Raw genomic sequence first — 25,452 nt, 5'->3', positions numbered from 1 at the left:
TTTTATAAATTTTAAGAAAAAACTTTATCTGAACAATTATTTTTAGCAAAATAAAGCAATTTGTTTGTTGTATTTTTTAAAGAATATCTTATATTTTAATTTTCTACCATAAAAAGTAAAATAGTGATATTAATTATCGAGATTTTTCATAAAATGTGAACGTATTGTTAATTTTTAAGGTCAATAAAGTATTTTGCTTTTTTAGGTTTTTGGTTCATTTTTTTAATATTGCTGCATTATTTTATAAAATTTGATATTTTTATTACTCCTATATATTAGAATAACATTTTTTAGATATTTTAGTAGTGGAACGATTAAGTTTGGACATTTCTTAACCGATTTATTATCCTATATACCTATAAGAATTTTCAATATTTGACTTAACATGAAATCTATCGTTTCTTTGATTTAATTTCGAAAATAATAAGTAATTTTGAATTGGATACATAATATATTAGATAATCAATGGATTTGGACCTAGAAAAAATGTTTAGTCGGGTATAAATCTATAGATTATAACAAAAATGATCTCGGTTTTTGGTAATTTTGAATTGATAAACAAAAACTACATTACGGAAACCCCATCTATTTGGGGAGTACTGTGTGAATTTTATTCAGAATTGTATGATATTGATTCTTATTCAATAAAGCTAACACTAAGTACCATCCTAGCCACTCTAAGTATGGGGATATCACCGTATACCACTATAGAACTATTACATGCTAGAATCTTGATATTCTACCTCATATTTTGAATGCATTATTTTATGAATAAAATACAGTAGGCGTAGTTGGATTTGGATAGTTATTCTTGATTTGGGTTCTAACTATATATAAGTATGTATTAGCTGAAAAATATTGCTTTTGTGGATCTTAGGTGATGAGAACCGCCTGTATTTGTAAATATCTAAATTAAGTATGTATTTTTCCCGTACCACACGATAGTTCACTTTATATTGTTTCCAAACAACCTAAGGTCTGTTTAGAGGTCTAAATTTAAACATAGTGTTCTTTTAAGTTCGTATATGGACTTTGGAGAAGATAAATGAGGACTTCAATGGTTTTTGCTTGGATACAAGTCGCTCTCCTTTGGCAGTTAAAGATTTTTAAAGACAACTCAGTGCGTTTTTTTAAATAATTCTTTGTGTTATTTCATCAATTTCTATATTTTATATTTTTTAATGATTGATTAAACATCTCATAATTGAATTTCATTGGTTTATACTTGTTCTAAAAATCTAAACTAATTTTTTATATTGGAATTGCCTCATTATTTCCCTTTAAACATTTTTAACGCAAATAACTACACAGTTTCACACAATAAGGATATGATTTTTGAAAATTACAATTGAAAAATACTTAACAGGTGTCCTTTTAACAATAAAACAATAAATTCCAAAAAGCAATTAAAAAATAATTTGAAAAACCCAACAAAATTAACTGGAAATTTCAATATGCAAAATAATTTATTGACGTGCAAATTCTGATGAAAAATAATAAAATGCAACAACAAATGCACCAAAATTTTTATTTTAATATATTTTTCTTGGTTTTCCCATTCTACACAATCTCTATTTTCAATTGGAAAACATAAATTTACTTTTTACCTGTTTTTTGGAATTTTATTTATGAACAAAAAACAAAATTCTCTTAAAAAAAGGTAGGCAACAAAACATAGTTGATACACTGTATATACTTACAACATTTTTAAGAAAACGTTTCTAATTCTATAAACTATTATTTTGTACTCTGAAAACTGAAATACTTATACATTAAATGTTATAAACCAAATAAGAATTATATCAATTCATTTTAGTGCATTCCAAAACTGGTTTTATTGTTGTATTCCATATGCTGACATAAAAATAAAATTCAAACAAAAACATTTATTGAATCAGTAAAAATATTTACTCAAAATTAAATTTATTTCAATAAAGTGTTTGTTAGAAAATATTTTCCTTTTGTGTGAACATCAAACAAATTCGTTATAAACCCAAATAAAAATATTTATAAAAATCGAAATTAAATTTAAGCAAACGATTGTTAAGACAAAAATTGTGCATATTTTTTCCTGTGCACAGAAAAAAATGAAATTCAAAATCAAACAAAAAATTCATAAACCAAGTATTTTTTTTTACTAAAATAGGACCTATCAATTCGTAAAATCAAGTATTCAAATTCGTAAATTCTTTACTGAAAAAATTTCAGGATTTTTCTTATTAAAATAATATACTATTTACGAAAAACATTAATAAATATTCGCAACATTTCCAAACAATTATTTCACTAAAACAATAACGCAAATTATTTGTATATATACTGAAATTCAAGCAATTATTTTATCTGAAACAGATAAATTATTTATTGTATTTTGACAATAATAATACACAAAATTCCATATTGATCTATAAAAATTTTGTTAAAAAATATATATTGAAAAATTGAAAAAATTTACTAATTCTATAAAATTAAAATTTGTAGAAAAAGTACTTATGTACTTACAACAATTTTATTTCACATTCTATAAACTATTATTATGTACTATGAAACACTCATACATTAAATGTTATAAACCAAGTAAGAATTATATCAATTCATTTTAGTACATTTCAAAACTTGTTTTATTGTTGTATTCCATATGCTGATATAAATAAAACTCAAACAAAAACATTTATTGAACCAGTAAAAATATTTACTGAAAATTAAATTTATTTCAATAGAGTATTTGTTAGAAAATATTTTCCTTCTGTGTGAAAATCAAACAAATTTGTTATAAAACCAAATAAAAATATTTATAAAAATCGAAATTAAATTTAAGCAAACGATAGTTAAGAAAAAAATTGTGCATATTTTTTTCTGTGCAGCGAGCGTGAAAAGAAAAGGTACAGCTATTTAATTTGCATAAAAACTTCGGTTGCAATATAATTATTAACCGTTATGTCAATACCCACATAACCGGGTAAGTTTTTCATTTTTGAAGTGATATATCTCGAGATCTATATATCGTATCGGCTTGATTTGGACTATACTTTCAGAGTAATGTTTTCTATACATTTTACTAAAATTAGTTATATATATTAAACCGATGTATGACCGATTTTCTATTTTTACCTCGTGTATCAATACCCAACATACCCCGGTATGTATACAAATTATATGTCAGATATCGGAGAAAGATGAAGTTTTATGTTTTGTTATTAGAATTATATATATTCTTGTATCTTATGAAAAAAATTGAAATAAACAACAAATTTAGTTTCAAATACAGAGACATGTGTCTTTATTCATAAATTTGAATGTGAAATATTTTTGGACTCTGTAACATTAACAAATATCCATAAAATAAATATAAATTGAACTCATATCCACTAGTTCCCTGGTGTAACTGTTGTATTTATCGATAATTTAATAAATACAATTGCCAGAAAATTGGTCTTCGGTTCTGACGTTTTTTGCCGTTCTTAGTGTTAGTCGGTTTGGTTAACGAAAATTCCTAATCGTATGATTTCATACACATTTTTCTATATACATTTTTTTATTCAGTGACTATTTCTGACAATTTGTCACAATCGGCTTAGAATAATTTTCTGAGTCGCAGTTTTCAAGATAATGAAACGAGCCTATTGGAAATGGTTTAAATCGGCCCTCTATTTCACCTTGACCCCATACAACAGAACCACCCAAAAAGGGACTTTGAGCTCATAATTATGTTAAATATACCTGTATCTCGATAAAAAGCAGCACAAATAAGTTTTATACAAGCCTTGATGACCTTGCCAAATTTCGGGCCTCATTTGACCCTAGCAATACAAAGTCCCCCTCAGAAAATGACTTGAATGTCCAAAATTCATATGTGGAATTTCATGTCAAATCACCCAACTCAAAAACTCGATTTTGACGAAATTTGCACAAACGTTAGTACTATTGGATAGTAGGTCAGACACAGACACGGTCAAGAACTACCAAACTTAGAGGGGGTCAAAGTTGGACATTTTGTTCATACAGGGTTTTATTCAAATGAGTGTAACTTTTCACCTCTTGGTCCTAGCAAAAATTGTCCAAAGGAATTCAGATAGCTATTTCTTCATTCTTTCCAAATTTTTTTTTTATATTTTTTTTTTTAATTTTTTTTAAAATGGACCCTTTTTATTTTTATTATGAAAAACAAATCACATTTAATATTCATAACTGGTGTAGGGTATCATACGGTCGGCCACGCCCGTCTATACTTTCTTGTTTTAATATAAATTTGAAACGATATTTTACGGTACATGGACTTGTTATACATTATTTAGACCGAAAGAGCTATGCTTCCATTGTACACTTTTTTATGACGAGTAAAATCAGCATTATTTTTAGAAAACATTTATAATCTAAGACTGTGTTTCACTTTGGGTAGCTGTTTGTTCACAGTTACATTGGTATTATATAAGCCTTCTAAACTGAAAAAAAATATTTTAATTTTTATGAATAACTGTACTGTAACAATGACTTTTGTAGAACTGAAATTGGTGTACACTCCTTTTGACTCTCACAGTACACAATATTTTTAATTTATAATTCTAAGATTCAAAACTGCCATTCTTAATTGTGTTATTTGTTTTGCAGGTACAAGGTCCACCTCCACCATACCCAAATAATCTTCAAGTAAAACGTCTTAAGGATGGTAATTCAACCGAAACTCAAGCCGGTAATCCACCTACACAACCATCATTTTTTCTAACACAACAACAATTACAAATGCTTCAATATTTGCAACAAAAACAAAATAACTTAAATTCACAAGAAGAAATGTTACTTCAACAGCTAAACAGTCAATATAAATTAATGGAACAGTACCAACATGGTGTAATTCATCAAAGTGAAATCGATAGTCTAAATATAGTGAAACATGAAAACAAAACCTCTCAATATGAAAATGATCATATAAATCTTCCTCCACCTTCTTATTCTGACAACACAACAGATCCATGCTTTTCGAAAACAACGGAATCCAATATCAAATACACATTTGAAGAAAGTATGAATACCAATACATTTGCAGAAAATAATGTTTTAGGTAAGTACAAATCAAATAATTGCGCTTAATATTAAAATGTTGTATCGCATTATTTAATAAGATAGGGTCAATAATTAATTAATTAGTAAGTAACACTACACAACTTTTATTTATGCTAGATGAAAATGAAATTCTGGTTAGCTCTAATTTTCATTATATAACACACAATGGTTTAGAAACTTTTACAAATAATTCGCTATCTTGAACTCACATGGTGAGCTGAGGTATTTTCGAGTTGATTGGTAGTTGGAAGTAAGGCGGGATAAGGACTAATGGGTAGCCCAACAAAGTTGGTCACCTAGGGTATCACATTTTTTACAAAAATCTCCAAAAATCCATTTATGATCAGAATGAAATCTATATATATAAAAATTAATATGTGTTTGTTTGTATGTTTGAACATTATAGACTACTGAACGGCTGAACCGATTTTCTTCAAATTTTCACAGCGTATTCCTGTATGTCTGGAATAGGTAATAGGATTTTTTGATTTTTTTTTTTTTTTTGACTTTTTATTTTATTTATTTTTTTTTTTTTTTGACTTTTTATTTTGAAATTCTAAGTGGGCGAGAAGCCACGCCCATATTAAGAAAATATTAAATCCGTATATTTGAGATTATAAATGAAGACACATTTATATTTTATAAAAATTTAAAAATTATTTATTTGTTAATAGTCAAAATTGCTTCTAATGTTTTAAAAGTTAAAAATCGAATGAAAATTTTTTACAATATAAAACAAGAATATTTGATTAAAAATGTTTTTAGAATATAAAGTATAAAGTATTAGGAGTGGTGCCTACAGTACCCCCCTCTCAATGGACACGGAAGCGTTCTTGAAGCTTTACAGTTTTGTCGGATCTAGTTCTCAATATATCTTGCTTATTTTGATTATTTTTAATATTTGCTTCCAAAGCGTCATTTACAAAAAATGCGGGCTTGAGTCTGTCTATTGATATAGTTTCCTGTTTATTTTGAATCAAAATTTTAAACGTTTTTAGATTACGTTGCAAAACTTGGAACAGTCCAGCATATTTAGGTTGTAGAGGTTTTAAGTAACAATCTCGTCGTACCCAAACATGAGAACACTGCTTGATATCTTGGTAAACAAAAAACTTAGTTAATTGTTTTGATGATGTGAGATTTCTGTAGATTTAAGGTTAGTAACTATTTTTCTAATTGTTGCTAGATGGGATGTAGGATCTAATTGTTCACAGGTTTTAAAGAATTCCCCTGGAAGTTGTACCATTTCTCCATACAACATTTCTGATGGAGATGAACCAAGTTCCTCTTTTATGCTTGCCCTTAATCCAAACAGAACTGTATTTAATGAGACAGTCCATTGTTTATTGTCAGCACATGTAAGACCGGCTTTCAGTGTCCGGTGAAAACGTTCTACCATTCCATTTGCTTGTGGATGGTATGATGTTGTGAAATTGTGAACTATACCCAAATTCTTTGTAATCTCACTGAACATGTGGGAAGTAAATTGACTACCTCGATCAGTTACGATAGTACTTGGAACACCAAAACGACATACTCAACCTTCATAGAAAACTCTGAACACGGTCTCAGCTTTAATATCTTTAAGTGGAAAAGCTTCAGGCCAACGGCTGAAACGATCAACACATGTTAATATATATGAATATCCCTCTGATGGAGGCAAAGGTCCAACGATGTCCAAATGAATCATTGAAAACCGGTTAGTCACAACAGGGAAATTTGCAAATTGGCTTTTGATATGTCTAGTAATTTTGCAACGTTGACAGTCTTGACAACCACGAGACCAATCGTTGACAATCTTGTTCATTGATGGCCAAAAAAATTTGTAGCAAATGAGTTTTCTAGTCGCACGTATTCCAGGATAAGAAAGTGTATGAATATTTTTAAATATTATCTTTCGAAAATCGTTTGTAATATATGGCCGAGCTACACCAGTTGACATTTCACAATGGACTTGATAATCTGTATTTGGAAGTGTTATAAGAACAAGTTTTAAATTACCTGGAGACTGCAACAACTCTTTAAGTTGGAGGTCTTTCCTTTGAGATTCATTTAACTTTTTGTAATATATGGCTTGAATTTGAATTTCCTCAATTCGCGAAAGAGCATCGGCTATAGCACTTTCCACTCCAGATATATGCCTAATATCAGTAGAAAACTGAGCAATAAAATGAAGATGGTTTCTCTGACGGGGTGATGCCTTATCTAATTTTTGTTTAAACGCAAATATTAATGGCCGTTGATCAGTATATATGGTAAATTTTCGGGCTTCTAATAGATGACGAAAATGACGAATAGCTTTATATATAGCTAAAAGTTCACGGTCATATGTGCTGTATTTCCCTTGAGTGGTGTTAAGTTTTTTACTGAAAAATCCAAGGGGTTGCCAGGACTTGTCAACGAATTGTTCGAGAACTGCACCAACAGCGAAATTTGATGCGTCAACTTTTAGTGCTAATTTTCCGTTTGGAGCTGGGTGGGCCAAAAATGTTGTATCAGCTAATGCTTTCTTGCTGTTGTTAAATGCATTTATGGATTCTTGTGTCCAGGGTATTTCTCGGTTGTCATTCTTTTTTGTTGTCCCTTTCAAAAAATTATAAGCATAGCTTATGCAGTAGCACCATGAGGAAGGAATTTGCGATAAAAATTCAGCCTAGCTAGAAATCTTCTCAATTCTTTAATGGTTTTTGGTAGAGGGTATTCGTTTATACACTTGACTTTTTCTGGAAGTGGAGAAATACCATTTGAAGTGATGTCAATCCAATCTCTGTAGCACCAAAAACGCATTTTGCGGGTTTCACTTTGATTTCATACTCTTTAAACCGCTCAAAAAGGATCTTCAGATGTTTAATATGTTCTTCTTCAGATTTTGAGAAAACACAAACGTCATCAATGTAGATGAATACGAAGTCAAGTCCTCTACAAACTCCGTCAATGAAGCGCTGAAATGTTTGAGCAGCATTGCACAACCCGAAGGGTATTCTCAGAAACTCGAATAACCCGAAGGGTGTGATTACTGCAGTGTTCGGAATATCATCTGGGTATACTGGAATTTGATGAAAAGCTTTAATTAGATCTAATTTTAAAAAAATTACCGATCCATGAAGAGTCATTTGAAAATCCGTTAAATATGGGACAGGATATTTGTCTGCAACAGTTATTCTGTTTAGAGCCCTGTAATCACCACAGGGACGCCATTCACCGTTAGGTTTTTTTACCATATGAAGGGGATTTGACCAGTTACTGTTGGATGGTCTAATTATTCTTTTGTCCAACATGTACTGGAATTCATCTTTAGCAGCTTTCAATTTAACAGGATCTAGTCGCCTCGGCCTACACGAAATACTTGGTCCCTGGGTGATTATGTGATGATAGATGCCATGATTTGATTCAAAAGTATCAGATGGAGTGAAAATTTCTGGATACTTTTTGAGCAAATTGTGATATATACTATCACCAGAAACCATTTTGATGCCAGTAAACGATTCATTGACTATATTACCATTCGTTTTTAGATTGGTTGTACCATCAACTAACGCTCTTTGCTTCAAGTCTGGAAGAAGATGATAATGACGAAGGAAATCAGCTCCAATGATTGGGCGCGATACATCAGCAATTACGAATTTCCATTTGAAACACCTACGTAGACCTAAGTCTAAATTGAGAACGATATTGCCATAGGTTTTTATTTCTGTACCGTTTGCTGCGTATAGTGAAAGTTTTTGAGGTGACTTACGATTTTAACAAGGGTATACTGAAATTTCAGCCCCACTGTCGACAAGAAATTGTATTTTTGAGTATTTTTCTGTTATAAATAAACGACCATTATATAATTCATCCCTACAAGCGGTCGAAGAACTTGTATGAGAGTTGTTTAGTTTTTTTGTGTTTCAAATTTGCACGGTTGAATACATTTTCGTGCTTTTTCAGCAAAACGCCAATGGTACCAACATAAACCTGACTCCTTTCTATTTGTTAAACTTCCTCTTGAACGAGATCGAGCTTTAAAAGATGAGGAATTTGTGCGTTGACTTGACCGTGAGCGAGTTTCCAAAGCATCAATCCGAGAAATAATGTTGTCCAATTTACTCGAAATATCTGCATTTTGAGGCGTAGATACTTCAGAAACAAACATGGATGTTGAACTTGAAAAAGCTTCAACAATTTTGTCGGCTTGGAAAGCTAATTTATCAACGTCATTTGTTTCACAAACAGCTAAAATACTCTTTACCTTGTCCGGCAAACGTTCCATAAAGAGCGTTTTCAAAATATCGCTGCTAACTTTACCGTTGGAAAGAGATTTCATACGTTGAAGGTAATGGGATGGTTTTTGGTCACCCATATCCATACCACTTAGTAATCGTTTTAGTTGATGCTCTGCAGATTCAGCGAATGATTTTATTATGCGCTCTTTTAGTTTCATATTTACCAGATGTAGGTGGAGAAATAATTATGTCTTTAACCAAAAATAATACAGATTGGTCCAAATTCATTACCAAATATTCAAATTCGGTAGTGTCTTGAGTTATTCCACACATACGGAAACTTGCTTCAACTTGAAGGAACCAAACCTCTGGTTCATCCTTCCAAAATGCAGGAAGTTTAGGAGAAGAAATTTTGCAGAAGAAATTTCTGGAGACACTGCCGGAGGTGGTGTAGGATTCGATTGTGGCATCTCTTGCGATGCGCTTCTTGATGGCAAGTCTTCAAAAACAGGCACGTTTATTGTTGCAATTATATTAACTTTTCTTACGGGGTCACCAATTATAAATGAAGACACATTTATATTTTATAAAAATTTAAAAATTATTTATTTGTTAATAGTCAAAATTGCTTCTAATGTTTTAAAAGTTAAAAATGGAATGAAAATTTTATGAAAATTTTTTACAATATAAAAAAGAATATTTGATTAAAAATGTTTTTAGAATATAAAGTATAAAGTATTAGGAGTGGTGATCATATAACAGTTAGAGTCCTTAAATTTTGTCGGAGCAACTTCAGTGTCAATATGATTATGTAGGACAAAAAGTAGACGCAATAGTATTAGGGGGCGTGGCACCTCCCATATAAATTAAATACAAAAATTCGTTTATCTTGGAAACTGCTACAATTGTAGGTAGCAGGATCGGACAACGTTCATTGTAAGTTAACGCTGGTGATTGTACAAAGCGACCATTTGCTTCGTATGATTCTTCTGGGGAAATTTCTAGAGTCGAAACTCATAGGTGTTTTCTGTTTCTACCGGTATTTCTCCAAAAACTTAATGCATAAGCGATGACTCGATAAGCACAAGGTAGTGATGAAAATCGACTTAGTGGTCACAAGTTTTTGAGAGGGGCAACTCAAGTCTTCGATGCAAGGAATGAAGTGTATACATTCTGTATTCTTATGTACAATACTGCGGAATACGCTTTTTCCGAGGCATCACAGAATCCGTTGATCTTGACCAGGCTTAAGGGGATGTAATGGATCCATCGTGGATTTTTTATTGTGTTGATGGTTGGACAATGTTTTATGAACTATTTCCATTGCTGTTCGGTAATGGGTTTTAAAAGGTCATCCCAGTCAATTTTATCCAACCATATCTGCTGTATAATGATCATGGCATCTACGTTGACTGGAGCAAGCCATCCACATGGATCAAAATAATTGACAATCGTAGACAAAACTTCTCGTTTGGTGTACGTGTGTTTAATCTCTATGTCTGGAGCGTTAAAGTTCAAATGTTCCATTTTATGCCGAGAGTCTTTGTGCCAGAATTTTCGGTTAAGTTTAGCCACACATACAGTAAAAGAGTCATGTTGCCAAATCCTGGATAACTCGTGGGTCATCAGAGGTCCATTTCATTAGGTCGAAGCCTGCGGATTTTAAAACAGTGTCTAGCTCTTCTCTAGATTCGATAGCGTCTTCTAAAGTGGGACCACCGGCTAGGACATCGTTCACGTACATGTTGTACTTTAATATGTGTGATGCTAGTGGATGCGTCGAGTTGACATCTTCGGCTTGCTGCAAAAGTGTTCTGATGGCCAAGTATGGTGCGCAATTAACTCCAAAGGTAACTGTGAGGAGTTCAAAGTCTTCTATGGGATCATTTTTTAATTCTCTGAACAGAATTCTTTGATATTTTCTTTGAGTAGGGTCTACTAGTATTTAGTATCTTTGTGACATGATTTCGAAATCAGAAGAACAAGATCTTGCTGAAGAATGGGTCCTGGATACAAAATGACATTAAAACTATTCTTATTTGACGTCGGGCTAGAGGCGTTGAAAACCACTCATGTGTCCTAATTTTAGGTATTCTAAAATGACCTGGTCATATTGCTTCTTAATGTCGGGATTTTGGGTTAGCATGCGTTCCATTCGTAAAAACTGAGCCATAGCAATATTTTTAGAAGAGCCTATCTCTTCTCCATTTTTAAACTGTAGGGTACCTACATACCTTCCCAGCAAAAAATACTGCTTGCGTGGAAGCAATTTTGTAAGGGAGACTAAATCCGAAATCACTTACTGGTGCGCATTAAAAGTACATGATTGTTGTTTGAGATGAGCCACTTAGAAGCAATAGGTTTTAAATCCAAAAAGCGCTTGTATTTTATATTTTATTAGATCTGTGCTTTATGTATGCGCTTCATTAATGCTCCTATATAAGGCATTATTGAATATATTATATTTATACGTTACTAAAACCCTTTTAATAATGTTTTTTTAATGTAATAAAACGCATGTTTTTTATATTCTTTAATAATTTTGTTTTTTATTTTAATATAAAATATCAAAACCAAATTTAAAAAAATATAAATAAATAAAACATAAATTAAGATAAAATGTAGCATCCCGAGTCTCCTCTTTGATTTCTTCCTCCATATCACTCAGCTCTATCTCATTTTTTTAATTTCTATTCGACCCATATTGCTGAAAAATAAGAAATGATCGCTAAAACAGGTTCTACTGCCTTACGTTAGTGCTTCGCGGAAGCAAAAATATGTAAAAATTAATACAATCGGGTGTGTTTTCGTCTATTAATTCTGTACTTTAATTCAACTTAATAAGAAAAACTATCGTCTACCTTACTTTAATGAACGCGTGAAGCACTAATATAAGGCAGATTTTTTTTTATTAAGATTTATTTCTTCTTGGATTATACCAAGTCATGCTCTCAATATTTCTGAATTCATAAAATTTTTTTATTAAATCGCGCGATTTTATAAAAAAATATTTTATGTAATAATATTTGTTGTATTTTCATAAAATGTTTGTTAATTTTGAACATTCTTGCAATATTTTTTTTAAAATTGCGCGATTTTACAAAAAATATTTCAAGAATGTTCAAAATTAACAAACATTTTATGAAAATACAACAAAAATTATTAAATATGAAATTTTATAAATATATTAGCATATATTTGAGGTGGGGTGTCATAATGTCCATTGACGTTATGACACACCAAAAAGTTTCATAGTGTCCATGGACGTTATGACAATTTTTAAAAGTGTTATAATGTCCATTGACATTGTATCACTTTTAAAACAGAACTGTATTTGAAAATTTGTAAAGAATTTAAGAAAGGGACACTCTTACTCCCAAAGGAATTTATGCTAAATTTGGTGTATGTTGCATTTTGGTTTCCATTTAAAAAGTGTTCTGGATAGCCGGCTTTCGGCCGGGCGCAGGGGTTTTAAACTCTTGGGTATTTCGAATACCGGCTTCGCTAAATAAAGCCTTCTTTTGTTAAATAGACACTTTGAAATCCATGGACTTTATGTTACATTGCTCATATGCATTGTGACACTTTTGAAATTGTTATAACGTCCATGGACACTAGACTCAATTTAGTGAGTCATAACGCCCATGGAGAATATGACACTGGACTTTATGACACGCCACCTATATTTGAATTAAAATGAAATGGGGTGAAATTTCATTTACGTTTTTCATTTTTCATTACGAACCCAATATTTGGGGCCACTTTTCATTTCAACCTTGGGGAGATTTTTCATTAATTTTGGGGTGATTTTTCTTAAAAAATGTTAGGCTTATACTTCATAATGAATTTTGACCCCAACATTGGGGCAATTTTTCGTTTTATATTTTAATTTTAAAATCAAATAAGTTCCATCAAAAAAAAAAAACAAATTATGGAACAAGTGGGTTTTAGTGACATTTCTAAAAAAAAGTAGGTCGCTCATACTTTCGAGTGGGGCTTCAAAGTTCAATACATTTCAGTTTAATCGCTTAATAAAGATTCCCTTAACAGCCGACCTGCGGCCGGGCGCAAGGACTTTCTACTCTATGGTATGTCCAACAATGGCTTCGCTTAATAAATATTTCCTAAATATTTCCTAATAGCCCAAGGATTTACCACTCTATAATATGACCAACACCGGCTTCGCTTAATAAAGATTTCCTAAATAGCCAGCCTAAGGCCGAACACTTTTGATACAAGGAGAATGTATTCTTAGCGAAGCCGGTGTCCAATGTAACCCAGAGGATAAAATCCTTGCGCCCGGCCGAAGGCCGGCTATGAGACATATATTATTTATTTCGTGTGACAAATGTAATATAATGAAATAACTCCCCAAAAATATTTTTAGGGATTTATTTCATTTTTGAATTTTGAGGAATTATTTCATAATGAAATAACTCCCCATTTTAAATGTGAAATAATGCCCCAAAAACGAATTAAATCCCCAAATTTTGTTGTTGTTGCTTTCTGAACAAATTTTTAGGGAGTTATTTCATTTTGGTTTTGGGGAGTTATTTCGTGGTGAGTTATTTCATGACGCCAAAAAATTTGTCGAATTCGTCCCATTTTGGAACTTTGGCACAATCTTCACGTGCATTTTCAAATTCTTGTACGAGGGCCTGAGCTAGCCTTTGTGAGCAAATATAAATTAAAAACGACTCCCATGTTGTAGTGTCAATGCCTAATACTCCTAAAGTATGTCTGCAATCGTTTACTGTGAGTTGCAATTTTTTAATTGAGGCTCCTGAGTCTGTTGAAGCATAGGGTAAGTCCAATAATTGTATATTGCTTATTAACTTGCATCCATTTGTTTTCCCATCGTTTGTTAATTGGACATGAGAAATAACATCTCTGGCTTCACCACCAGTTTTTTGGTTCAAATGAAATAGTTTTTCAACATTTCCAATTCGAGAATTTTTTATGTATATGGCTGTGAATAAATCTGGATCATCATCATTTATAATCCCCCATAAATGTGTCGGTGTCACAAGGTGGCAACTAGGGAGAACGACTCGGTTTTTCCCGACCGGTTTTTATCGGTTTTTTGAACATTGGTGAACTCGGTTTTTTGAAAATTGACTATTTCCGAATATCGAATAATCCGGGTTTTTAATGACGAAAAACCGGTTTTTATATATTTTACTCTTTTTTGTACATTACATACAATAATAGGCATTTCCAAATATGTTTATAATATTAAGGTTTTTATTTTATATAAATATTTGGCAAACATACGCATAAGCCGGATTTTTTTAACTTTTTTCCAAATAAAACAAGTAAGAGTGCTATATTCGGCTATAACGAATCTTATAAACCCATCATCAAATCATGTGCCATAAATTTTAAGTAAATTATGAGCTTTATAGTAATTTTCTGAGGGGGGCTTTATATGAAGGGTAGAGGCAATTATGGACTGATCCGCATAAAATTTGACAAAGAGTTTTATGTTCCAATAAAATTTGTTAATGTCGAATTTCGCAGCTATATAGTAATATTATAGTCATTTTCTGCAGGGGGCCTTATATGGGTCGTAGGGTCAATTGTAGACCGATCCTTTGGCAGACAGATTTTGGTTGCTCTAAAACCTGTTTATGTCAAATTTCATCGCTATATATGCTTTTTTAACCCAGTTATAAGCTTTACAGCTGGGTAAGGAGAAAAAACAATCTGCATCAACTAAAAATATTTGTCCAAAATTTCAGCTCTCTAGCTCGCTCCGTTTGGACTCTACCGTGTTTTCAACAGACAGGCAGACGGACGGACTTACATGGCTAGATCGTTTTAAAATGTAATAAGGAAACAGAATATATGCATTCATGGGTCTTAGTCCAATATTTCGATGTATGTATTACATCCCTGTCACATAAAAAATATTTTATGTGACAGGGATTTTAACTATTTTTTGTATATTTTTAAAGATCTATTATTGAACATTTTTAAAATTGATTAATATTTTTTTTTGCATTTTAAATAATTTAAAGAAGCTTAAAGTACATTATTAATAATAACTGAAATTCGATAGCCAACAATGTACACCTTCATATTTCTTAGACTAAATGAATTTTAGGTTCATTTAAATATTTGCATCTCAATTCTGATCAGTTTGTTATAAATTCTGTTAAATGCATAAAATATTAATAAATTTAAAAAAATTTTTAATTTAGAACGTTTAAAAAATTCGAAAAAATAGATGTAATGCCCGTGACAAAAATATATTTTTAATATTACGCATAAAAAGGTTCGAAGGTGCAATCGACTTGTGCACTTAAAAAAAAATTAAAACGGGTAGAACAATTTGTCTATGAAGATAATTAGCGATGTTTAAGTTTTTCTGTGTTCCTGGAATTCATGTTATATAAAAAACGCATATTTTATTACTTTTATTTCTTTTGAATAAAACCGGTTAACCGGTTTTAACAAAAATGATAAACCAAAACCCGGTTTTTTGAAAATGCCATTTTCCGGTAATACCGAAAACCGGTTTTTGAAAAAAGTCGAATAATCGATCTCCCTAGTGGCAACCTTATGAATGAAGTATCATTTTCTGTTGGTACAGTTGACTGACGTTCAGTTTTTCCACGTTGGGTCCAAACAGGGCTATGATTTCCGCATTTATTGACGAAAGACGAATTTTATATTTTTATCAACTGGTTTATCACCCTCTACTTCAACGTCCCTACACCTCTTTACTTGGGTCCAAAGTGAGTTTAATTCTACGCGAAGAATTTCCAATGCATGAACGTTATCTTCCCCACGAGACCCGGCATACGTATATTCAAATTCAATTAGGTCATTTGTGCAGTTAACCAAATTTTTAGGAGACATCTTTTATAAATAGTTTATTTATTTTAGGTGACAAAATTTTTAATTTAATTTGGGTCAAAATATGCCTGCTAGCGATTAAATGAGACGTGTGGAAAAAAACTGAGTCTATTATGTTGAATTAATTTTCCTCAAAAATGTTTAAAAACTATGTTTAAATAGCAACTCTATCTTCAATTGTTAAAATATGAACAGCAAAATTGTTTATGTATTACATACAAGAAAAAACGGCAATTCTCTTTGACTTTCAGAGTAATGTATTTATCTTGTGTTGTTGTAGTAAGTAATTTTTATTTTATGTATTTACTTAGTTGAAGACTGCTTGTACAAACCAAGAACAAAATCTTCTATGTCGCCACACAACTTTATTTCCAATCTGCTTGGACCGTTAACTCTAGTGCCGTTAATTTATTTATTAATTTTTTTGTATAGGGTCACTTTTTTGTTGTTTTACTTTTATAAAATTTTTTAATTTAATTTTTTTATTAAAGGATTACTTTTTTTTCTAACACTTGTTAAGTCTTTGTTATCCGGTTCGTTTAGGACCATTGATTATGGTTGAACTTTTCCAAAAAAGAAAAAAACACGGTTCATAAGATTTTTGGTTTTATAATGTTTATTTATGCTTTTAATTCACTTTGTGTTTGTTTTTATTTTACAATGTTTAATTTTCTGTTTTTGTTAATACACTTTTGGTTTCTTTATATTTTTAATGTTTTTTGTTCACTTATTGTTTCTTTTTGATTCATTAATTATGATCTAGTCTTATTGAAGGTATAAGATGCAATGAATTCAAAACGAAAATACATAACTTCAAGTAGCAAACAAAATTCAATATGAAAAAGAAGTAAAAGAAAAATATAACTAACTTTATTACAGTGTGTAACAAAATAGGTCATTTATGGACAGGTCAATTCCCCAACGCTTTATAAAGATATAATATTATTCAAAATTATAATGTTATATTTTTATATAAAAAATAGATTTAAAATAAAGTTATTTTCTGAAATTAAGATATAATATATAAAACTAAATGTTATATTCGTTAGAAATAAACATATTTGTATTTCATTTATTAATGTATTATAGGTATTACATAGTATTATCTTACAAAAAATTTATTGAGCATATTTTAACTATATTTAAAAGGTTGTGAAATAAAAAAGTTAATGCAATTCAGTTCAATCCTAAAACTATTTTTTTTTAAATAAATTATAAATGGCAATAATGTTATTATTCATATTTACAAAGTGAATTCAAAAAAAGTAAATTATTCACAGTTTTTGGGCCAATACGGTTACGCTTTTCAGTTATTATGTTACCTGCTGCAGAAAAAACTCGTTCAGATGCGGCACTGCTTGCAGGTATCGCCAGTATTTTTTGGGCAAACTAGTATAATCGAGGATACTCTGAACTATGACTTTCCCACCATTGCAACACATCAAAATTAACATCAAAGTTTATTTTAAGATAACTGTAACGATTTACTTCATCTGATATACTTTCTGCCATGGACGGATTAATTGAGTTCATAAAAGTTGAGAAAAATAGTTGGAAATCTTTTGGTGGTTCATTAAAATTTAAAGAACTGACTGAACTTTCAGACGACGGAACACATTTCATTAATTCGGAAACACAAAAATCTTTGACTTCATTTAGTTGTCTTTCATCTAGGCAGGAATTGGTTGGTGGATACAGAAAACATGCCGCATAATGAAGTATAGTTAAATTAGCAACGTACTTAGTTTCCATTTCTCTTAAAATATTTATTTTTAATGTCTTTATTATTTCGATGTCCGAATCGCTTGCTTCGCAAATAGTTTTAAGGGTATTGATGGTTAAATAAACGTAGTTAATTGTGACGTAATTTACACCTTGTAATTTTTTACTTATAATATCAAATTTTTCAAAAATGGCAACAAGTGCATTAAGAAGGGCTAAATTGATATCAGAAATTCTCTGCATTTCATTAATTGAAGCAAGAATTTCTTGAATTTTAAAATAATTATTTGAAATTGATTGAAATAAATTTAGATGTGAATTCCACCGGGTTTTTAAGAGAAGTTGATAGTATATGTTGCAAAGAGGTCTTTTTAAAATACTTGACCAACTTTTTACAAGCCTCAAAAAATGGCGTTAGTTCAATTGTGCTGTTAAATACCGTATCCAAAACGTTATTCAACAAGTGATTTGCGCAGTTTATCCGATTTTGACCTTTAAGAGCCTTTACAATGTTTGATCCCCTATCAGTAACAAACGTTATATTTTCCATGCTATTTACTTCGAAGTCCTTCAAAATGGAATTTAATTTTGTTAGCACATTATTTGCTGTGCTTCTCTCGAAATCCATTGATTTGACACCTAAAACAATTTCTTTTAACTTTAAATCTTTTATAAAATGAAATGTTGCACATAAAAATTGTCTTTTACAAAATTGTCAGTCCAGAGATCTGTAGTAATGGATGCAGTTCCGCTCGTTATTGCCATTTGCAATTCCTCATTTATTTTAGATCTTTTGTCATCTGCAATGTCACTTATTCGGCGTGATATGGTTCTGGAATTGGGCACCATGTCGGCTATGTCTATGTGATTTCCATATTTTGTCCCAATATTGAGAAGCGATTGTACCATTTTTTTAAAACCTTTGCCGTCTACAATTGAAAATGGGCGACAGTCCTCTACAACCCATTGCGAACACGCTAACAAATAATTTTCCTTATCTGCACTGTTAACTTGTTTTAACGCAACGTTGCGGCTTCGTGCAACATAACAATTGTGGCGGATGAGATTAGACGTCTGCTTTCCATTATATTTTAGTATGCGATTACACTTCTCACATATTACCAGTCCATCAATAATTTTACCATCTTCTTTTTCAATTAGACAAAAAATTTCCCAAATTTTGCTTCTGCTATGCGCTTTTTTTGAAAGACGAAAAACACCATTTTCAATACATTTTATTATTTCCAAATTCATTATATCTTAAAACACACAAAATAATGTTTTTAAACCTCGTACGAAAATTTATTCAAATAAAAAAAACACTGCTTTTGTAAAATGTACTCACTTTTTCATTGAACTTTTACGAATCATTTGAATACTTTACATAAAAATAAGACAACAATTATTGTTTTTGATTTGTTATTGCTAACGGCACTTTAAAAGTGATTGAGTAAATGACAATCAATTGTAAGAGAACAAACAATGCAAGCAATGTTATTAAGATAAGCTGATGATTAGAAGCAAAACAAAAGCAAAGATAATACGAATAGGAATCAATAGTGAATCATCTCATGCACATCTCTGATTCACACAGGTAAAATTTTCTTAAATTTTGTTAATATCATTAAGCCAATTACTTTTGTGATCTAAATTTTGCACCTATTTAACTTCACCTTAAATGAGAAGTCAAATAACCAAAATATCCAGAAAAAAGTTGAGAATAATAAATTTCATAATTGTTTTTAATAAATAAATATGTTACTTTTTTGTCAAATTTGTCGCTTTTTGCAATACTTTACAATAGGGTAATTCCAAAATTAATCGACCAAAAAAGACTGTTTTAATTTTGTGTCCTATTTATTTTATACCCTTCACCTTCGTGAGAAAGTGCATAAATAACGGAGGTATGAACAAAAATCCAAGAAAACCTCTGAAAATTTCACCAAAAACATAAAATTTTTTGCATGCTTTGATAATAAAAATATAACTTTGCGTATTGGAGAAAAACGTATGTTTGGATGTGTGTTGGTTTTATTGTTTTGTGTACATATTATGTTTGTTTTTTTTTTTGTGAAGTAATGATAGGATTGGGAAAAATTAAATAAATTGAAATTTCATAAAATTAATCTTTTTTTAAACACATTACACAGTGGGGTCTCCCCGATCGAAACAACAATGTTTAGTTAGATAGTTAGTTTGGGAGGAAGATATATATACATCAAATCCGAAGAAATACACCTAGGCCTCTATCGGGCCTGTTGTGCGCTCCTTAACCAGTGCCTCAGGTGGGAATCGAACCCACCACCTCCGATCTACCAGACTAGAACACTAACCACTAACCTACCGGAGGCCACAACTACAATGTTTAAATGTATAAATTATGGGTATCGATGGATAGAGTAAGTCCTCTAGATACGAAGTAAAATAAGAAAAAGTTGCACTTAATGCTATTTTTTTGCAAAATTTTCAAAACTAAATTTTTCAAAATTTTATTTACATATTTTTATTACATTCTTTTTCGCGTTAACCTGGATTTGACAGGACTATAAATGTATTAAAATGTGTAAAAGAACTCATTTCCTATGGCAATTATAAAAAAAAGCTAAATAAAAACTGCTACAACTTTACTTTTTACCTGTGTTTTCAAATTTTATTTATGAACAAAAAACTAAATTCTCTTAAAAAAAGGTAGGCAAAAAACTTAGTTGATTAACTGCATATCGTAATTACTTTCGCAAAAGACCAAATTTAATGCATCTTCTGGAAGATTTTTTAATTTTTTAGAGAAAGTTCTTTTTACAGTTACATAGGGTTAGGGAATTATACGAAGATCAGTTTTATTTCCTATATTTTGTCACTAAAAATCGCCAACATGATAATATGTGGTGTACTAGGCTTTAAAAACCTTTCAAGTGATACCAAACCCTAATCAGAGTTACTCTTCTTATCAGGAATTTTTCCGTTCAAACAGATTCCGTCTAATATTCTTGCAAAACTTAATTACTGGAATGTAAGACCAATAATGCATCAATCAATAGCACGTCCAGTCATTATTTTACTAATTTCTACTATTTCACTTATTACTTAAATCAATTCATTTCGCATTCAATAATTATATAAATATTTTCATACCATAGACAAAATAGGCAAACATTTTAATTTTGGTGTTACTGAGAAGATTTCAGAGTATCTTTGGCATATGGTCGCTTAGAGGCCATCAGTGGCCCAATTGTACATTTTCACTTTAAAAATAGCAAAAAAACATAAATATTTATAAAAAATTTCATTTTATAGACTTACTTATTTTAAAACACACGGCATAAATTCTACTCTTAAATGTGGTTTATATGACGTATAAATTGGATCCATAACTTATACGGTTCATACTTTATGGGTCTCTAAACATGTGTATGTCGGGTAGTTTTGCAAAACTTTGAAGACTGAATAACTTTGGAACCCGTTATCCGATTTTAACAAATGAGGTTTCGTTCGACAGGACTTCGATTATTCGTTATTTACATTTCATAAAAATTACATGACGTCCTGGCAAAAGGGCCAAAAAATTGAAAATGTCTTATCCTGGAATATTTTAAAAGGGATATTTTGTTTTTCTTATTTACTTTTTTTAAATAGGCAAATTATTATTGTCATTGCGATGTAAAAAATTTAGGTTACAAATGATCGCACTATGGGTTATAAATCATCTTAGATACGAAAAATTTAATTAAATAATTATATGCTTTCATTACTAAATTTTCACGATGACGTTTGTAGTACAAAATATATTGAGATTAGAAAAACATCTCAAATGAACGAAAAATTACTATAATGCTGATTATATGAAAAAATTATCTTTAACAAAAATGCTGTAAATTTGATTATCCACAAATTTTGTAATGACTTCTAAATCCATAGGATGCATTAGAAGGCAAATATACATATCTAAAAAATTGTTTATTTTGACCTTTAACCTCCAATATTTCGTGCAATTAAGACATGATTTCGGATCATTTTTACCATCATATTTATGACATCAAGTTGATGGTCTGTAGTAACATTCTCTTTCGAAAGAGTTGGAGTTAGTTTACAACTAAAATTATTTTTTATGCACAAACCGGTGTTTCATTCAGCCTTCGAGGTCTATACCCTTTCAAAAAATAAGATTTATCGATTTATTTGTCATCAAAATATATATTTTTTCGAGATTTCTTCGTTGGAGTCAAATCAAAAATTTCCGCCGAGCCTTTTATTCCGGTTGGGAAACATAAATTAGTCACCTAAATAATGGATTTTTTCCATGGAAATTTCACATGAGAGTGTTCATGGTTGTGAGCAAATACGGCACTCATCTTACAATCTCTAGTAATTTCAATCTTTGAGTGACTAACATCGTATCGTGAATTTTCAACAGTTTGAGGTGTACATACCTTAAAAATAATGTTCGATATCTTTATACTTGTAGATCCAAAACTTTCTTAAACCACATTTTATCATTGAAATGGATGGTCTAGCTTAGCCTATGTTTGAGTGATTGTTTATTTTTCTTTAACAAAAAACATTTTTTTATTTCATCCTCAAGTCTGTAATCAATGCCTGTCAAACACAAACTAAATGACGCAGCTGTTGTTGGTAGTCAATTGACAATTAACATGATCTCTGTTACTCGATCAGTCACGGATTTATTGACGCGGCCTTGACCCACAGACGGACCAGTTAGATTCTCTTAAAATCTAATAAGGAGCCTTAATATACATATTTTTTTTACTAGATGCATGCATCTAGTTATAAAATATAATAAACAGTAATATGCATATATGTATTTTTTTAGGTGTCAGCGATCAAGAACTTCAGGATATATTATCTGAGAAAGATATAGCTTCGACCTTTACAGATGATATTTTAAAATCTCTAAGAAACGAAAATATTATTAGCAGAGATGATGATCGAGATACTAATAGAATTTTAACGTTTACAAATACTGCAAATAAACTGGGTAGTGATAATGAAACGCTTTCAACAAAACGTGCAAGTTATGCTTCAGAAGTTACAGCAAATGAAGTAAATGTTGACGATGAATGCTTTGAAGATTCTGAATTTCATATTCAAATGGATTCAAACCAAATACTGACATCTGTAAAAAATTTATCACTTGATGATCCACCGCCTAAGTGTTCAATTCTTAATATAAATGCTCCTCTCCCTTCTCCACCAGACTGTCCACCACAACGTCTTACCCGAGAACAATTATTACCTCCAACACCATCTGTACATCTGGAGAATAAAAAACATGCATTCAGCCCACAACTTCAGGAATTTTGCTTAAAACATCCAATTGCTGTTGTTCGTGGTCTTGCTGGCGCTTTAAAATTGGACTTAGGACTGTTTTCAACAAAAACGTTAGTCGAAGCTAATCCAGACCACAGTGTTGAAGTAAGAACTCAAGTACATCAACCTCCTGATGAAAATTGGGACACAACACAAGCCAAACGTGTTTGGGCTTGCATTTCTCATAGATCACACACAACTATTGCGAAATATGCCCAGTATCAAGCTTCAAGTTTCCAGGACAGTTTGAAGGTAATCACAAAAATGCAATTTACTCAATTATATTACATCATATTATATTATTATCACACAGGCAGGCATGATGCGACCCTTTAAACAACTTCGCTTACAATCAAGTTGCGTATATTGCACGAAAATGTTACAATTTTGAAAACAATCTCTTCAATTTTATTTTGTAACAATAAATTTTGAGTGAAGGTGGTAACGTGTGCTTATAATTGCAATTTAATTGTAAAATTTTTCTTTTTTTATAATAAACTAGCTATACCCAGTGTGCTTTGCTACCCTAAAAGCAATATAAATAAAAAAAAAACTGCCACGCAAATTATTGCAAGTTCGCCAATTTTTCCGAACGCTTATAAGGATTTTAATGTAAAAACCGGTTAAATGATTATTGAATATGAAAATTTTTTTCAAAATCATTTAGTTAATATAAAATGCTACAAAAATAGCAATAAAACTAAATTATTGTACTTAAAATTTTTCTGTATAACATCTAAAATTAAAGTAAATTTACTTTTATGTCGGACAAAATAAAGTGTAAATTTTATATATCATTATTTAAATTTCTAGTATATCAAAATTTTTTATCTATTTTGTTTCTGATTTTAATATTTGGATCTACTTAAGCCATTTTGGTAATTTTTTCACCATTATTATTCGCAATCGCCTTCCATTCCCCTTGCTTTCCCCATATGATTATTTTCACAAGAAATCCGTTTTTGATCACTATTTCATCGGAATTTTTTGATCAATTGTGGTCCAAAACTAATCTATTGCATTTAGGGCGGAGCTCTTAGCAACTTATTTAAATTTTTCAGTGATTTTTCCTACAGTAATGTTATTTTTTAACTTTATCAAGTGCTTAAGCTTATTATCTTGCCGAGATATAAAATTGCCCAAGTCCATTTCGAAGGCACTGATCTTAAGATTTGACTGTAATATGCTCACATAGTGTTCACTGGAGCTTTTTGAATAAATTTCACCTAGGTTCCCCACACCTAACGTTAAAAATTGGACACATACGAAGAGTCAACTGACCCATACCTTCAATCCTTCAATAACCTTGACCACAATTGATAAAAAAAATCTGCTTAAATGGCGAACAAAAACGGACTTCTTCTGAAAATAATCGTATGGGGGAAAGCAAGGGGAGTAATATGGTAAGACAATTACAAAAATGGCTTAAGTAGATCCAGATATTCAAATCAGAACCCAAATAGATAAAAAAAATTTAATATACAAGAAATTTAAATAATGATATATAAAATTTACACTTTATTTTGTCCGACAAAAAGTGAATTTACTTTAATTTTAGATGTTATACAGATAAATTTTAGGTGGAATAAATTTATTTTATTGTTTTGTTGTAGCATTGTATATATAAAAAGAATTTAAAAAAATCCATAATCAATAATCATTTAACAGATTTTTCGCTGAAATAATGTAGCATGAGCACTTTTGCACTTTATTTTGTCCGATAGTAAAAAACCGGGTTTTCGTACCTTTAAGCACTTATAAGTCATTAACTTAGTTGAATCTGAATCCGATTTCAAGTTTATCCACGGATTTAGAAAGTAGAAGCTGAGGCCTTTATAATTACATATATAACGTTTAAGTAACCTGGAGAGATATGTGTGAATTTCATCCGCAAACATATTTTTATACCCTACACCACTTTAGTGGGGAGGGTATATTGGGTTTGTGCTGATGTTTGTAACACACAATAATATTGGTCCTATACCCACCTTAAAGTATACCAATCGGCTTAGAATCATTTTCTGAGTCGATTTAGCTATGTCCGTCCATGTAAACCTTGTAATCAAACTACAGGTCGAAATTTTGAAGATAATTCAATGAAATTTGGTACATGATCTTCTATTGTCCCAGGGACGAAGCCTATTGAAAATGGTTACGATCGGTCCATTATTTCACCTAGCCCCCATACAACTGAACCTCTGAATAGGGCTTGTAAACCTTGTAATCAAACTACAGGTCGCAATTTTGAAGATAATTCAATTGGCACACGATCTTCTAT

At 30.8% G+C, this 25,452-nt stretch overlaps 1 protein-coding gene across 4 annotated transcripts in view; it reads left to right on the top strand.

Annotated features, from left to right (window-relative positions):
* The window catches only part of LOC119616357 (lysine-specific demethylase 6A), a 371,577-nt gene that overhangs the window by 233,139 nt on the left and 112,986 nt on the right, over positions 1 to 25,452 (top strand). For all 4 annotated transcript variants that reach the window (XM_037972717.1, XM_037972719.1, XM_037972718.1 and 1 more), the window contains 2 exons: positions 4,609 to 5,059; positions 22,678 to 23,426. In XM_037972717.1, coding sequence (XP_037828645.1) covers positions 4,609 to 5,059; positions 22,678 to 23,426 — 1,200 coding nt within the window. The remainder of the gene's footprint in view (positions 1 to 4,608; positions 5,060 to 22,677; positions 23,427 to 25,452) is intronic.

Source organism: Lucilia sericata, unplaced genomic scaffold, assembly GCF_015586225.1.
Source record: "Lucilia sericata isolate MDLA Ls3-8-SP2 unplaced genomic scaffold, ASM1558622v1 Contig000068F_arrow, whole genome shotgun sequence".
In the NCBI taxonomy this organism is placed as follows: domain Eukaryota; kingdom Metazoa; phylum Arthropoda; class Insecta; order Diptera; family Calliphoridae; genus Lucilia; species Lucilia sericata.
This window is presented reverse-complemented; position numbering and strand designations above follow the sequence as displayed.